Source organism: Brettanomyces nanus, chromosome 3 (assembly GCF_011074865.1).
Source record: "Brettanomyces nanus chromosome 3, complete sequence".
In the NCBI taxonomy this organism is placed as follows: Eukaryota; Fungi; Ascomycota; class Pichiomycetes; order Pichiales; family Pichiaceae; genus Brettanomyces; species Brettanomyces nanus.
The window spans coordinates 1,048,227-1,063,034 of record NC_052376.1 but is presented as its reverse complement, the minus strand read 5'-3'; the positions used below and the strand labels follow the sequence as shown (position 1 = coordinate 1,063,034).

General features: G+C 41.2%; 7 protein-coding genes across 7 annotated transcripts; 3 read left to right on the top strand and 4 right to left on the bottom strand.

Annotated features, from left to right (window-relative positions):
• Window positions 1-122: 122 nt before the first annotated feature.
• On the top strand, window positions 123-1,727 carry FOA43_003178 (uncharacterized protein; the record flags this gene model as incomplete). The annotated part of the gene is made up of 1 exon (XM_038923453.1): window positions 123-1,727. The coding sequence occupies one exon, from the start codon at window positions 123-125 to the stop codon at window positions 1,725-1,727; it is 1,605 nt and encodes a 534-aa protein (XP_038779381.1).
• A 201-nt stretch (window positions 1,728-1,928) lies between these two features.
• FOA43_003177 (uncharacterized protein) lies at window positions 1,929-2,540 on the top strand (the record flags this gene model as incomplete). Its single annotated transcript, XM_038923452.1, has 2 exons — window positions 1,929-1,932; window positions 1,984-2,540. The coding sequence occupies 2 exons, from the start codon at window positions 1,929-1,931 to the stop codon at window positions 2,538-2,540; spliced, it is 561 nt and encodes a 186-aa protein (XP_038779380.1).
• A 1,239-nt stretch (window positions 2,541-3,779) lies between these two features.
• Window positions 3,780-5,293, bottom strand: FOA43_003176 (uncharacterized protein; the record flags this gene model as incomplete). The annotated part of the gene is made up of 2 exons (XM_038923451.1): window positions 3,780-5,269; window positions 5,290-5,293. 2 exons carry the CDS (start codon window positions 5,291-5,293, stop codon window positions 3,780-3,782), a joined length of 1,494 nt encoding a protein of 497 aa, XP_038779379.1.
• Window positions 5,294-7,799: 2,506 nt separating this feature from the next.
• Window positions 7,800-8,354, bottom strand: FOA43_003175 (uncharacterized protein; the record flags this gene model as incomplete). The annotated part of the gene is made up of 1 exon (XM_038923450.1): window positions 7,800-8,354. One exon carries the CDS (start codon window positions 8,352-8,354, stop codon window positions 7,800-7,802), a length of 555 nt encoding a protein of 184 aa, XP_038779378.1.
• A 227-nt stretch (window positions 8,355-8,581) lies between these two features.
• On the top strand, window positions 8,582-11,188 carry FOA43_003174 (uncharacterized protein; the record flags this gene model as incomplete). Its single annotated transcript, XM_038923449.1, has 1 exon — window positions 8,582-11,188. The coding sequence occupies one exon, from the start codon at window positions 8,582-8,584 to the stop codon at window positions 11,186-11,188; it is 2,607 nt and encodes an 868-aa protein (XP_038779377.1).
• A 24-nt stretch (window positions 11,189-11,212) lies between these two features.
• On the bottom strand, window positions 11,213-11,933 carry FOA43_003173 (uncharacterized protein; the record flags this gene model as incomplete). Its single annotated transcript, XM_038923448.1, has 2 exons — window positions 11,213-11,847; window positions 11,900-11,933. The coding sequence occupies 2 exons, from the start codon at window positions 11,931-11,933 to the stop codon at window positions 11,213-11,215; spliced, it is 669 nt and encodes a 222-aa protein (XP_038779376.1).
• Window positions 11,934-12,065: 132 nt separating this feature from the next.
• FOA43_003172 (uncharacterized protein) lies at window positions 12,066-13,361 on the bottom strand (the record flags this gene model as incomplete). The annotated part of the gene is made up of 1 exon (XM_038923447.1): window positions 12,066-13,361. The coding sequence occupies one exon, from the start codon at window positions 13,359-13,361 to the stop codon at window positions 12,066-12,068; it is 1,296 nt and encodes a 431-aa protein (XP_038779375.1).
• Between the last annotated feature and the right edge of the window lie 1,447 nt (window positions 13,362-14,808).

Sequence of the window (14,808 nt, the reverse complement as noted above, 5' to 3'; positions counted from 1 at the left end):
TTGAAACTTTAACTTTTCACTCAAAGGACCCATCACCTCTTCCTGGTTACAACTGTTTGTTGATGGTAAAAGTGCGCATTTCTCCCGTAACGAAGAGATATATCAAAACATTTTCTCGTACTATGACTTCGGAAGCTTTTCCTACTATAGATTTGTCAAAATATGACCAGCTAACAGAGGGATCTGCTACTATCCTATTTCCTAAAAACAAGGTCTTTTACAATCATGTGCAACAATATAACAGAGATCTAAGCTGCCTAGCCATTAGAGCTTTTACTGAATTGTATCAGGAAGAAAAAGTCTTGTTGAGACGGAAGAGAAATAAACAACCGGTAACAGATGGTGCTCAGCCTAGTACGGAAGACGTCACTGAAACATTGACGAAGGCGGATGCAGAGGAGAAGGCCAAAAAACAGCCTTATGCCATTGTTATGGAGGCATTGTCAGCATCAGGTTTGAGAGCTATACGATATGCTAAAGAGATTCCCCTTATCAAAAGTATCATTGCAAATGATTTGAGTGCTGCAGCAGTGGACTCAATTAATGTGAACATTCAGCACAATCAGGTCGGAAACAAGGTGACATCCAATCATGCGGATGCCATTCAATACATGTCACAACACAAAGACGAGTATCACGTGATTGATTTGGATCCATACGGATCGGCAGCTCCTTTTCTAGACTCGGCCATGCAGGCAGTCAAGAACGGAGGCATGATGCTTATCACGTGTACAGATATGGGAGTTTTAGCCGGTAACGGTTACCCCGAGAAGTGCTTTGCGCTATATGGAGGATCTAATGTTGGAGGAGATGCTACTCATGAGACAGCACTCAGGCTTGTTCTCAATATGATAGCCACAACTGGTGCCAAGTACAGGAAGTCCATCGAGCCTTTACTGTGCTTGTCGATTGACTTTTATGTGAGATTATTCATTAGGGTTCATCAATCTCCCATCAAGGTGAAAGAGTTGGCCTACAATACAATGATGATGTCCAAATGCTCTGGCTGCTACTCGGTCACAGAGCAACGATTGGGTAAGATCAGCCATAATAAAAATGGTAGCAAAAAGTTTGGACTAGCCACAGGTGCTTCGCATATTGGACCTAATTGCAGCTTTTGTGGCTATGTCAATCACATTGGAGGGCCAATGTGGGCTGGAAATTTGCATAATAAAGATTTCATTGATAGAGTATTGTCTTTACAGGCCAAAGCAGATGATAAGATATACAAGACATTACCTAGGATAAAGGGAATGCTCACCATGGCTAAGAATGAATTGGATGCACATTTCTACTTCAAGCCGACGTCGGTTTCCTCTGTTTTAAAAATACCTGCACCTTCTATAGAGACTTTTACTGGAGCATTAGGAAACTTGGGATATCATGCATCGTTATCACATACTGTCCCCAACTCCATTAAGACAGATGCTCCCTGGGAGACGATCTGGTTTATCGGTAAGAAACTAGCAGAGAAATGCAAGCTGGACAAATCCAAATTGAGTGAAACAACTGCAGGTTACAAAATCTTGTCCAACGATGACGTTGGAAAAGATATAGATCTCAACAAGTTGAAAGCCGAGTCAGGAAGTACTGATATGGAGGATTCTGATTGGTTGTTCCAGAGAAATGAAGTGAGTGACCAAGTGAATCAGTTGAGAAGAATCAAAATCGTGCGTTTCCAGGAAAACCCAACTAAGAACTGGGGACCGAAATCAAGACCCAAATAAGCCATTAAAAAACTAGAATAGATTAAATTATTAATCCCTTTCGGGATAAATTCCCAAATCGGAATCCTCAAATCTCACGACTTTTCCTTTTTCCTTTTTCCTGAAAAGTGAGTGGATAAAGGACAAGATAAATGGACCCTTATATGCAGAACTAAATAGCTTCTATTTTATTTCATGTCGCCCAATATACCGAAGTCTTTTATGAGTAATGGCCATAAACGTTTGGTTCATCAGGAGGTGAAAATCTTGAATGAAGTGGTGGACGTACTCCTGAAACCAAGCAAGTACGGCATTTCTAACGATGAGTTGTTTGAGTACTTGAACAAATGCATGATTAATGGAGAGAATGGTGAAGATCAACAGGCCCAAAAAGAATCTGAGCAGGATATTTCGACCAAGATGGTGGACTTTCGTAAATTGATCGAATTGGGAAGAATTCTAGCCTCAAAAGACGTTGCATCTTTAGACTCACTCTACAGGTGTCTTTCTACCAATGTCTATATCAACCATCTACAAACTACAGCTGAATTTGCAACAAGAAGTTTTGATTCACCTACTAGGTGCCCCTACTATATGCCAGATTTAAGACTCCCCATTAAAAACGTTCTCATTCTATTCATTAACTATTTCAAGAAATTGGAGTCGCATCTGACTATCCAACAAACTACCGATGAGTATACTTCTCTTTGTGAAAATATGAGAAACTTAATGCTACTCCTTAACGTTTCTATGTTAAACAAACTGGTGGCCATATTTAAGACTCTTAATCCAGAAATCAGGTTGAAAAACGAAGCCCTTATCGTTAACGTATAAAAAGGTTTAAAGTTTCTTTCAAAATATCCTATCTGTTAATATATCCCATACGTAATGTGCAAATCTTCTTCCAATCATTCGTCCTGTAATTGGTATCACAACCAAAAATACCAAAGAGTTGAACTGTGTCACTATATCCTGCCATTCTTTCTCTGGATCATAATTCACTATATCCGATTCGTACGTATACTGAGACTCTTCGGACGTTTCGTTTTCATCATCCTCCTCAAAAATCTGGGCCATCACTTCACTTCGCTCCGTCGTCCCTAATCTGCCTAAGACAGACTGCTGTGAAGACATAATTGCTGCCTGCAGATGAAGATACGTCAGCCTAAAAGAGTAGGAAATTTAGGGGCCCGAGAAATTTAGGGGCTCGAGAAATAGAGCCTGAAATTCTCTAACACCAAAAAGCCTAGCTACTTTCTCTATAAGTATCGATGTTTGGAACCCCATACAAATCTAAAGAACCCGTGACACCAGCTGAAACAGACTTTAGTCCATCTTCTTTCAAATCTTCCAGATCAGATCGTCTTAACTTTCAGAGACTCAACGACCATCGACAAATCCTCAACGATATAGCCGATGATAACGATGCTCGAGAGCTCAGTAATGCCTCTTTGAGAGAAGCTTCTATTGCCATCAACATTGCTTTGATTCGATCCAAAATGAATACAAACTCTGCTACTAGTCACATAAAACAAATTAAGCTCAACTACTATGGAGAAGACGACGATGATTCGAACTACGTCAGCTTCACATCTCCGGAATTCACCAAGGTTGTATTCAAAAAACGAAGAAAGCTAAATCTCAATGCTAGTAGTGAAATATCGATCAAGTTTACTCAATCGAGATTTGTATACAATTTCGTGTTAAGACCGTCGAAGCCAGAACCATTGTCGAGAGATCTTACCCACTTCATAACGCCGACTATCTCGCGATCTCTCGGAAAAGCAGACTACCAGTTGATCTTGAACAACTTGCAGTTCATAGATCTTCCCGATTCGGTTCAAAAGATCGACTACTACCTGTTTCTTCAGGATCAAGTCAATAGTACATATCCCGTATTAGATACAACAGACTTTATTTCCCTCTCGGCTTTGCTAATAAATAACTTTCGAAACGATAAATTCGTGGACTCCGAAACACAAGGAATCCCAGCTGTCAGACAACAACGTCATCGACGCAAACAGTCCACGTTCCCAGTCCCTGATTGGTTCAAGAGGAGACTCCAACGTTAACTCAAATATTCAATCCTTCCATTTTCTCCAACAGTTTCCTATCTCTTGCTCTTTGAATCCTGCTATCCTTCTTCTTACCACTCACTTTATCCTGTCTACCCTTCCAATGCTTTACTCCAGAAACCTCTTCGTCGTCATTGTCATACTCAACTTGTTCATCCGGTCTTGCTAATAACTCCCGAACTTCCTTCGAATATAAATAATGCGAGCTCAACTCTGTGTCGAACAAATACTTTAGATGAATCAATCTCACAAATGCAAACCACGACCTGATTGGCACTTGCTTATTCTTACTGATACTGAAGCGGGAAATCACTCTGATATCAGCATCATCCAATTCCTCCTCATCTTCATCCTTCTCTTTGTTGGCTTCCTCAATTGTCCGTAAAGCGTCTCTGTAAATCGACCGAACTTCTCGCTTGTTCTTCTTACCCACTTTCTTTGTCGATTCTCTAGAGAGATCTCCTATCATCATCTTTAATTCTTCAACGTCATAGTAAGGGCCTTCACTTATACCCGCTTCGTCATTGCCTTCTTCTTCTTCTTCCCTCTCCTCCGCTTTATAGTCAAATGCCTCATACATGACACCGATCAATATACACAATGCTTTGTGGACCTTTCTTGGGAATTCGCTTCCAAAGAAAGGTATTAATCTGGGTAGACAGTCTTGGATTAGTTCATTGATATCATTCTTCCCACTTTTGTACAACAACGTAAGAATAACACAGATTCCGTTGATCGAACCGGCAACAATATCCCACTGAAACTCGGTATCCTTATCGGATTCACTTGAGGCATTTTTCGGGCTCTGGTAACCTTCCACTAACTCAAGAAATCCATTCACATTATCGGCAACACTGTAACAATCGGATCCGTCAAAAATCACCAAAAGTAGACTAAAATAGGCGGCAATGCAATTGGATCTCAAAAAAACGCTGTTAGTGAAGTCAAAGATCTTACCAAAGAGTAAAGGAATCAACTCGTCCATTAATTCGGTACCAACTTCGTCGGTATCTGTAGCACCATATGCAGAGGCCAATTTAATCGACAACACCATCTCAATATCCGATCTAGACGTCTTGATGTACCCAATCAACTGCTCCATATCCTGCTCATTCACATTGGCCATGTCCGGCCTGCGAATGAGCATCTTGTATGCCAGACTTAACAAAAAAAGTCTGGAGTCCGTATTAATTTTGCTCCTCGGCTTACTAAGAGCTTCAATCATATCTGCAAGGGTATAAATTCGAATGCCACTATTTGTAGCCACACTGTTGCTCCGACTTTCACTATTTCCCGAATTATCATCATCCAATTCATCATCTATAAGAGAGCCTATCACGGAGTTGTTCCGGCTTTCCTCTCTACTAAGGGCACCAAAAGAAGGTGACCGCAAAATCTTCACATCATGAAGATCCTGACTCAACTGCTGCTGAATCTCCGGATTATTAGTCACATCCAACTGATCAACACTGGCAACACTGAAGTCATCTACATCGGTATCGAACGACTCATCCGGACTTTTCGGCCCCATTTGCGAGTTAGATCTAGAAGACGTTCCATGAACTCTCCTCTTCGATTTTGATAGTATCCCACGTTCCAAATTCGACATTATTCCTGTTTTTCAGAAAGAAAAATGATATGACAACGGGTGAACAAGTCACCTCAAAGCAGCTCACACACTTTGACCCCACGTTATTTTTCTTTTTTTGAGCCATCGATCGATCACTGATTTTTCAGCTGAAGCCTTTATTAAATATTTAGATTTTACTATAGTTATTGCTGATCCTTTCTATCAGGATCTACAAAGTCCAAAGGACTTATCGAAGATCCACTCTCTGCCGTAGACGCTGACTTCGAATATCTATGCACTTGCAATTTGAGCATCTCGAGCTCTTTCTTCACACTAATGTTGTCTGTCTGTAGTTGGCAAATGTATTTGGAAGCAAGCTCAACTGTAGTTGCCTTGGATGGAACGACTGTATCATCTTTAAGACATTCAGGAAGGATTTTATCCAACTCCAGAATGGCAGTATTCATTCTATTACGCCTACCTTTTTCTGCCATCTTATGGTTGACTTTCTTAACTGAGGTAGGCTTCAATGAGGTTGCAGAGTTTCTTCTAGATGATATTGACGATCCATTGGATGATGTTTTTGAATTGATCCTCAGTAATTGCTGTTGCTGCTGAGCCTGCAGTTGCTGCAAGAGCATGGCCGAACTTGAGGAGGGTAAAATCACTGGGGATGACTGAGCGGAGCTGGCATCGTGGTGTGGATTAATAAGCACATTGTCCTTGGGTAGCATTCGGGGAGAATTGCGTGCAGAGGTGCGTGCAGAGGTGCGCGTAAACGACAGTAGAGTGGCCGGTGTAGCAGCGGGAGCAGAGAGGGGTGGTATGAACGAGCCCACGCTATTATCAGTATTTGTGGACGGAAACACAGACGGCCCGCAATGAGGAGGTGGAGGCGGGAGCATCAGATCATCGGGCAGATCAAAGGTCACATCTTGTTGACCTGAATGATGATGTGAGGACTGAGAGGGCTGCAAGGTCTGAGAACGATACTTCTTGCCGTAGGACGAGTGCCTGTTGCTACTCGAAGAAGAGGGCTTCGAACCCACAGGAGTCAGAAGAGGAGTGGAATAGGGAGTTTTAGACCTTTTGTGTGACGACGAACTATGCCCTACTATAGCATCCTTCCTTTCAGGAGACGAGGAGATATCTGCCTGTTGATCCTTTCGCTTTTGACGGAGATTCGTTGATTGAAAACGAGACCTCTGAAACTCGAGAGCGGGTGAAGTGAGTGGTGAGAAGCCAACTACTCTCCTAACCCGATTGGCAGCGGCAGAAGATACCTTCTCCATGGGAGTCATGGCAGGTGAAATAAGAGGCGTATATTCTTCAGCAGCAATCACATTACTTCTGCTTGTGCTCTTCGACATACTGGGAACATGTGCCAAGTTGACACTGCCGGAGTTGGCATTCATGTTGGCACTAGTAGATGTGTCTAGGTCAATGGGAGGATTGGCCGTATTCGCGTAGCCTTCCTGGAGGATATCGATGTTTGTAGAGGACTCAAGCGAATCAAAAAAGTCGGGTATCCGCTGAGACACCTCAGTATCATCTATACTGTCATCAGGCTTCTGAGAAATGAAATTTGTATAAGCGTTAAGAAGATCCAGAGTGCTACCAGCGTGGTCAGAACCACCGTTGTTAACATTCATCGTCTCCTCCAAATGATTCAAATCGTGAAAATTGGACCAATGGGATTCACCCGACTTATCCAGAAGATTAGACGGAGAATTTGGAGATGCCACCATCTTCAAAAAATTGGTTAAGTTGAAATGATCAGACAAAGAGAGATCATGCGGAGATGGAGAAGACGAAGAAGACGAAGCAGGATGATCCTCCTGTTTCACTACCATACTAAGTTGCAAGAAGTTGTTAAAGAGTAGGATTAAATAGTGCTAAGTAAAGTATCATATATTTTAGGTTTACGCGAATAGATAGCGCGTAGAGTCCAATCCGTTCACACGACTAACGGGCTCGCTAGTGAGGGTTGGTTCAGTGGGTTTAGGGGCCCCGGCGGATTCAGACCGCAGTGCAATCAAGAGCCAATGAGGAACGATCAGGTATCAAAATAGAAATGATACTTCTGACTGATTCCTTAATGTGGTAATTAAGTCATCTCGGCTGGAGTTTGCTCAGCGTTTCGGGACTTTACAAGGAGTTTGATAGAAGATTTACAGAAGATCTACCGAGAATTCTAAAATACTACCCGGTAGCGATGGTTGTGGTGCATAACTGCAGCCTAATCGGAGACAATTAGGGAACCACGTGCTCCTACAGCCGCACCAGATTAATTATCGGCTTTAGATATTATAACATATCACGTGATAAAAGCACACATGACATCGCGCACATGATATGATTCGTTTTACTGAACTGTGCTACTTCTTAGTATTTGAATAAATAATTGTGGTATTATCTATACCAGCGATGAATAAATAGTGATGGTCCTCATTGCGTCTGCTTCTCCTTCTGTTTCAACTCGTAAGCCTTCTCACTTGGATAATGAGGATGCACAGGCGTGTAGAGCTGATGGCCCGGCTTGAATACCTCTCTTCCTCCATCGTCAGGTATTGTCTTGATTAATTTCAAATTCTTGAACACACAATCGTTCAACAAATTCTCCGCCTTACGGCAATTCTTAAATTCCATGTTGGAGTAGTTCAAGCATTTATAGTGCAATTCGAACTCTTTTTTACAGCTGGCATTCAAATCTTTAATCACACTGGCAGCACATCTGGTTACCCTGCGTCCCTCTTTCAAACATTTAATTGGTCCATTAGCCCCATTCTCCTTCTGGCATAGCATAAAATCATCGTTGAATTCTCCACACCTGTCTCCAATATAGTATGAAGCACTCATTAGGGGGCCAGTGGTGGCACCAATTTCTTTAACATGGGGAATTTCAGGTGGAAGCTTGCCATTTTCTAAAACATATTCGGTTCCTCTTTTTTTATCTGAGGCCACAGAGGCTGAAATCGTGTCATATGTGTTCGACGTCGACATCTTTGCTGTTGCTGATGCTGTTAGTGGTGTACTCTAATTGATTTCTCGCTCTTGTTTTTTGTCTCCTTCTTATTTGACGAGGCATAAAAAATTTCAGCCCCGAATTTTAGCCACAAATTTAAGTCAATCGGCGCGTCAGTAAAATAGGATGGTAAAATACAAGCAAAATCAACGAACAAGAACTTGCATAGCGTTCCTTCTTCTTCTTCTTCTTCCTCGTTCAAGATATGTTTGAATTCATCTCAGTTGTCCCTCCAAATGACAATGACAACTATGACCCGTTGGTTTTGGACTCGGATAATGAGGACGACGATCCTACGGATTCCTTGAGCAATACCTCTAATATACAGGCCAGACTGATCACACTTGACCATGAAACCAACATCTTGGCTGACCCTGGCTGGGACGGTGTCAGTGATATTTCCTACCTAGAAGATGTGATCCCAAAGATTGATCTTATCATCCTATCACAAACTACTGTCGAGTATCTAGGTGCTTTCGCGTACCTTCTGCACAAGTATCCTATATTAAAAAAGGTCAATACTTATGCTACCTTACCTATTTGCAAGCTAGGTCGTCTATCTACAATTGAACTATACCGATCTGCCGGTCTTACAGGTGCTGTAGAAGGTTCTATTATGGAGGTAGAGGATATTGGGACGTATTTCAACTCAATTATACCTCTCAACTACTCGCAATCGATCAGTTTGCAGGGCAAATTGGCAGGAATCACCATTACTGCCTATAATTCTGGCCATACTTTGGGTGGATCGGTTTGGCTTTTCAACAAGGAGGCTGAAAAAGTCGTCTACGCTCCTGTCTGGAACCACTCTAAGGATCTATTCCTTAAGCCTTGCAAGCTTTTAAACCATTCATCTTTGGCAAGACCCACTACATTTCTTACGGGTTCAGACCTTGGTTCTTCAACTTCTCATCAGAAAAGAATTGATAATTTCTTACAACTAGTGGAATTAACCCTTTACAATGGTACTTCCATCTTAATTCCTACCTCTCTCAGTGGTAGATTCTTTGAACTCTTACCATTTTTGGACCAGAAAGTGCCCAGAGAAATCCCCTTCTATCTTGTAGCTTACACAGGCATTAAATCCTTGAAGTCTTCTTCGAATATGTTGGAATGGATGTCTCCTGATGTTACAAAAAACTGGGAAAGCCAGAATAGAAGTCCCTTTGATTCGACGCGTATTAAGCTTATCACTATGAAGGATCTGACCTCGAGGGGATCTTCAGGTCCTAAAATCGTATTTGTGGAAAGTCTAGGTTTTAGTGAGGGTTCTTTAGCAAGACCAACATTTATAGAACTTTGTTCGAAACAGAACACTGCTTTGTTCCTCACAGAAAGACCTAGTTCCGGAACCATGTTGTTTGATATCTACAAGTCATGGGAAGAAACGGTTTCAAAAGATGGCAACTTGAAGGATGGTTCGTTGATTATTTTTGAAAAGGAACTTTCGGTAAAGGTGACTAAGGAAACTGCATTAAGAGGGAAGGACTTGAATAAGTATTTGAAAAAGATCGATGATAGAAGAGAAAAGAAAAAACAGATGGAGTTAGAAGAGAAGAAGACCAATAATCTATTGGATAATATGATCGACGAGGATGAAGATGAAGATGAAGAGGAGGACGAAGAAGAGGAGGAAGACAAGGATGAGGAAGCAGAAAAAGAAGAAAAAGAAGACGAAGAGAAGGTGCGTAGAGAGAAATTGGGATTAAACAACGGAGAAAATGATGAATTCAAGGCCAGTGCTACTACACTTAGTGCCATATCGAAATCACGTACGAAAGATGAGGAAATACATGTTACAGCGAAGGACCTTCTTGAGATGCCGATGGACTTTGATATTCGAAATGTCAAGGCCAACAAGAACAAGATGTTCCCATTTATAGTGGATCGGATCAACGTAGACGATTATGGTACTGTGATTAACCATGACGATTTTAAGCGTGAGGAGGAGAAGTTTTTCTCAGTGAAAAGAGACTTTGAGGAAATCAACGAGGAAGAAAGTAATGACGGAACGAGAAAGAGAAGACGGTTAAGACCACAGATTCAGGAGGATGTTGTGACGTTGTACAGTATGGACTCGAAGAAGAATCCAGTGCTGCGGACAGTTAAGACTAGGAAAGTTCGTGTCAGATGTGGCCTCACCTTCATTGATCTCTCTGGATTGACTGACATGAGGTCGTGGAAGTTTAATACGAACGGAATTAAACCACGAAAAGTGATTGTTCTGCCGAACAACACGTACTCTGGTTATTTGGGTGACTCTCGAACAATTATGGAGTCCCTTATCAAGCAGCAGAGAAACAAGTTGGGTTTACACGGAACAGATAATGGTGAAAACCTTAACGCTTTTCATAGTCAGTCGTCCAATGGAGTGTTGGGAATTGATTTCATCAGAGGAAAATTGAATGAAAAGATCAATTTGGGTAGCGTAATATCTTCGTACTCTCTTCAGATCGATGATGAGATTGGTGGCGAGCTCCAGTGGCAAGTGATTACAGGGGGATATTCTCTTTCGCACATATCGGGAGAAGTGATCAGGTTGAAGAATGGATTCAAATTGGTTCCGTCTAATAAGAGTATTAAGACTACCAACAACAAGATTAGTATCGGCGACGTCAAGTTGAATGAACTCAGAAAGAGATTAAAGGAGCTGAACCATATCGTAGAGTTCAAGGGAGATGGAACGCTTGTGGTGGATAACCAATTGGCAGTGAGAAAGGTTAGCGACGGTAATCTGATGATCGATGGAGGAACAGGAGAGCTCTTCTATAAGGTGAGAGACCAGATTCAAAGCATGCTTGCATATGTATAAAACTATATACTATATTTACTGTATTTAGAATAGCAAACGATAGAGAATAAAGAGTACGATCAAGGCCACCATTGCTACAGGAGCATACTGCTTGAGTAACAACCTGAAGTTGATCTTCTCAGCGTATCGTCTATATTTCTTGCTCTCAGCCTTCAAATTCTGTGACAAATCTTGCAACTTGTCCAAGGAATCTCCACGATATAATATATCTTCGATATTCTTGTTCATGATCATTTTCACATCGGACAAATCTGAGTTGAGCTTGTCCAGATTTGACTGGACTCTTGAGTCGCTATAAATCTTCTTGGTCTTACCCAAAAATGAATCAAACTGCATAAATTGGTAAGGTTTCAAGTCAGGTTTGTCCAAATCAGCACCATAAACATGTCCAAACTCGTTACTGATTTCGGATAAGTACGAATATGCCAATTTCTTAGGGAACTTCGAAGGTGTTATACATAGATAAATCATCCCTTTAGAAATCAAGTAATGAATATTTTTCATCGATCCATTCTCTTCAACAGTCGATGCAATATCCCCCATTGAAGTATTATGTTCAGGCTGTTGACTAAACTTGCTCACAAGTCGTTTGCATTGCTTCTTCAAGGCCAACAATTCTCGGGTATTGTCATCATCACTTGATCCAGCAAGTGGAAGTCCTTATACGCGTTAGTAAAAGATGTGGAAAAAGACATCCTCTTCAACACTTACCATCAGACACTCTATATATCAGCGTAGATTCCATACTGTTTAGGTGACCCAAGGCTAGCAACTGTCAGCTGTAGCGAAATACACTGTCTGTCACTCAACATTCTTGCTGCTCACTTTATAGTTACGATTATGATATACATCCTTACACCATATATGAGATGAAGAATCATTCCTTGGCCTTCTTCACCTTCTCGAGCATCTCTTTATCTCCCTCTATCATTTCATATAGGTATTGAATGCCCTGTTGCTCTTTCGAAAGAACCTTCACCAACTTGGCAATCACGGCTTCGTTTTTACTCGTGACTCTGGAATCAACCTCAACCTCAACAATCTGTTGTTTTGTTCCTTCGTTCAAAGTACCCAATCTTTGCTTCAAGTTACTGAGCCTTGCCCACAATTCGTTGGCTCTATTCAAACCAATAGGATCATCAATCTTATCCAACAGCTTTTTAAACTTCAGTACCAGTCTCTCCTCATCGTTTGTAAGCGGATATCCTTTGTACCTGAGAATAGATAGATTGATCGCTATCTTAAGCAACTTAATATCCAATTGCTTTTGCTTCATCTTACACTTTAGTAAAATACTTGTATATTCCAAATCATGCTTGTCACCTAGTTTCACCAAATTATCGTTGATCTGATTCAGAATCACACGCGATTGCTTGATGTACTCTATTTGAAGGTTCGAGCGTTTAAGCAAATCCTCAAAGCCTTTGGCTTTGATTGGTATCGAATTGTATTCCTTGGGTCTTTCCTTCATAGCTCTTTCCCATTCCTCAGGTGACTCATCTACTGGCCGTTGATAATTGTTAAACTCCTGAGGAACTTTGTTGTAGAAATGAGTCTTCATTATGCACTGTGTGGAGTTGGCATCCCAAGAATTTTTGATTTTATCCAACTGATCACTAATCGTTGGCGTATATCCTGTCTTCTGCTGCTGTCCTTGTTTACCAACCTGGAATTGAGTCTGTAGTTGCTGTTGTGGTTGAACCTGCTGATTATTCTGCTGCTGAGACCATGAGAACGTAGGCTGTGTATTGACCATAGGCTTCTGCTGATTCGAGAATAAACCACCAGAGGTACCTGAGGTACCTGAGGTACCAGAAGTGTTGTTACCAAAAGTGTTGCTATTGGTACCAATACCAAATCCTGACGGCTTGGAAAAGAGACCATTTCCCGCTCCAGTATTTCCCATATTAGAAGTGACACCGGGTGTCGTATTTGGCTGACTACCGAAGGAAAACCCTCCTCCTCCTAGACTAAAGCTTCTCGTATTGCTGGTCTTATTACCTCCAAAGCCGGGCGTTGTGTTGTTGTTAGACGATGTATTATTATTGTTATTGCCAAAACCAAACCCCAGAGGCTTGTTAAGGTTGTTGTTGCTGTTGTTGTTGTTGTTACCCGAACCAAAACCAAAACTTGTCGACGCATTGTTATTGTTAGCATTTCCACTACCGTTCATGGGGTTTGAATTTGAGTTTCCAAACGAAAAGGCCGATGAGCCACCATTATTTCCATTGGTGGTACCAAATGCTGCCTTAGATCCAAACATCCTTGTTCAATTGAGAGACAAGAGTGCTGTTGGGGCATCAACAAATTTTTTAAGTGTATTTGAGGATTAGGCAAAAAAATTAAGAAGTTGAAGAAAGCACGAGAATTATGTCACGTGATACACAATATCTAAGGATACCTATAGTTATTAGTTAACAGCCACCTCTAAGAGAAAGAACTAGATGGAGATCAGATCCGGCAACTATTCCACATTCCTCCAACGTTTTATCGTCGTCCCTGGATTGTTAGTAAAGTTGCACAAAGCAAATGGACAAAGACGTTCGTTCGCCCTATTCATACTTACAATTGTCTACCTGAAAAGAGAAACTTCTGCTGATATGTAGGAATACCCTCTTTCACTTCAATAATCTCCTTCAAGTTGATCACTTTATCTGTCAATTCAACGTTCACAGGAATCTTTAATAATTGTTAATATTTCATTTAACCCTAGCTAGCCTCCAAGCGTCTGTAATACTTACTATTCGACCAGTCAAACTCTAGAGATTCGTTAGTAAAATTACTCAACACGATCTTTCATCATCACTTATACTTACTCTTATTCTCACTTCAACCATGTTCAATGTTTCTGAAAGAAAGGAATGAAGTGCCAACAGTTTGAAAACTCAAAATTGGGTGCGATTCCTATTTCAATTTTCCATATACAAAGGTTTTTCCTTTTGTTTGGATATCATTATGCTTCCGACTCCATCTGTCAGTGCCGATCCTGAGAAGGTTTATGATCCTGCAGAAGACTCTTTTCTTCTCCTTGATCTTTTTGAATCGCTCAAATCCTACTTTTCAAACAAGCTCTTCTCCCATAGTACTCCTCTAGTAGTGGAGTTAGGAACGGGTTCGGGAATAGTATCTGCTTTTATTTCTAAGTATATTTTACCAGATGGATACTTTGTAGCGACAGATATTAACCCCTATTCGTGCCAAACAGCCCTTGAAACGGTGAAAAATAACACCTTCACTGCCCATTTCGATGTCCTCAGATGTGACTTATCATCGGCATTGGCTCTACATCAAGTAGATTTGTTGGTTTTTAATCCACCTTACGTTCCCACGGAAACAATCCCAAAGATCCCCAAAGCTACTGACGAAGAGGAAAAATATTACTGGATAGATATCGCATTAAATGGTGGTCCTCAGGGTATGGACGTCACCAATAGAGTCTTACAATCATTAGACACTGTTTTAAGTCCTCGAGGTGAGGCATATATACTCTTCTGTGCTAGGAACAAACCTGATTTGGTGACCCAATCATTCGCTCAAGAGTATCCTAACTTTAAGATACAGAAAAGTATCTTCAGAAAGGCCGGATGGGAAGAACTCAGCGTATATAGATTCCTCAAACT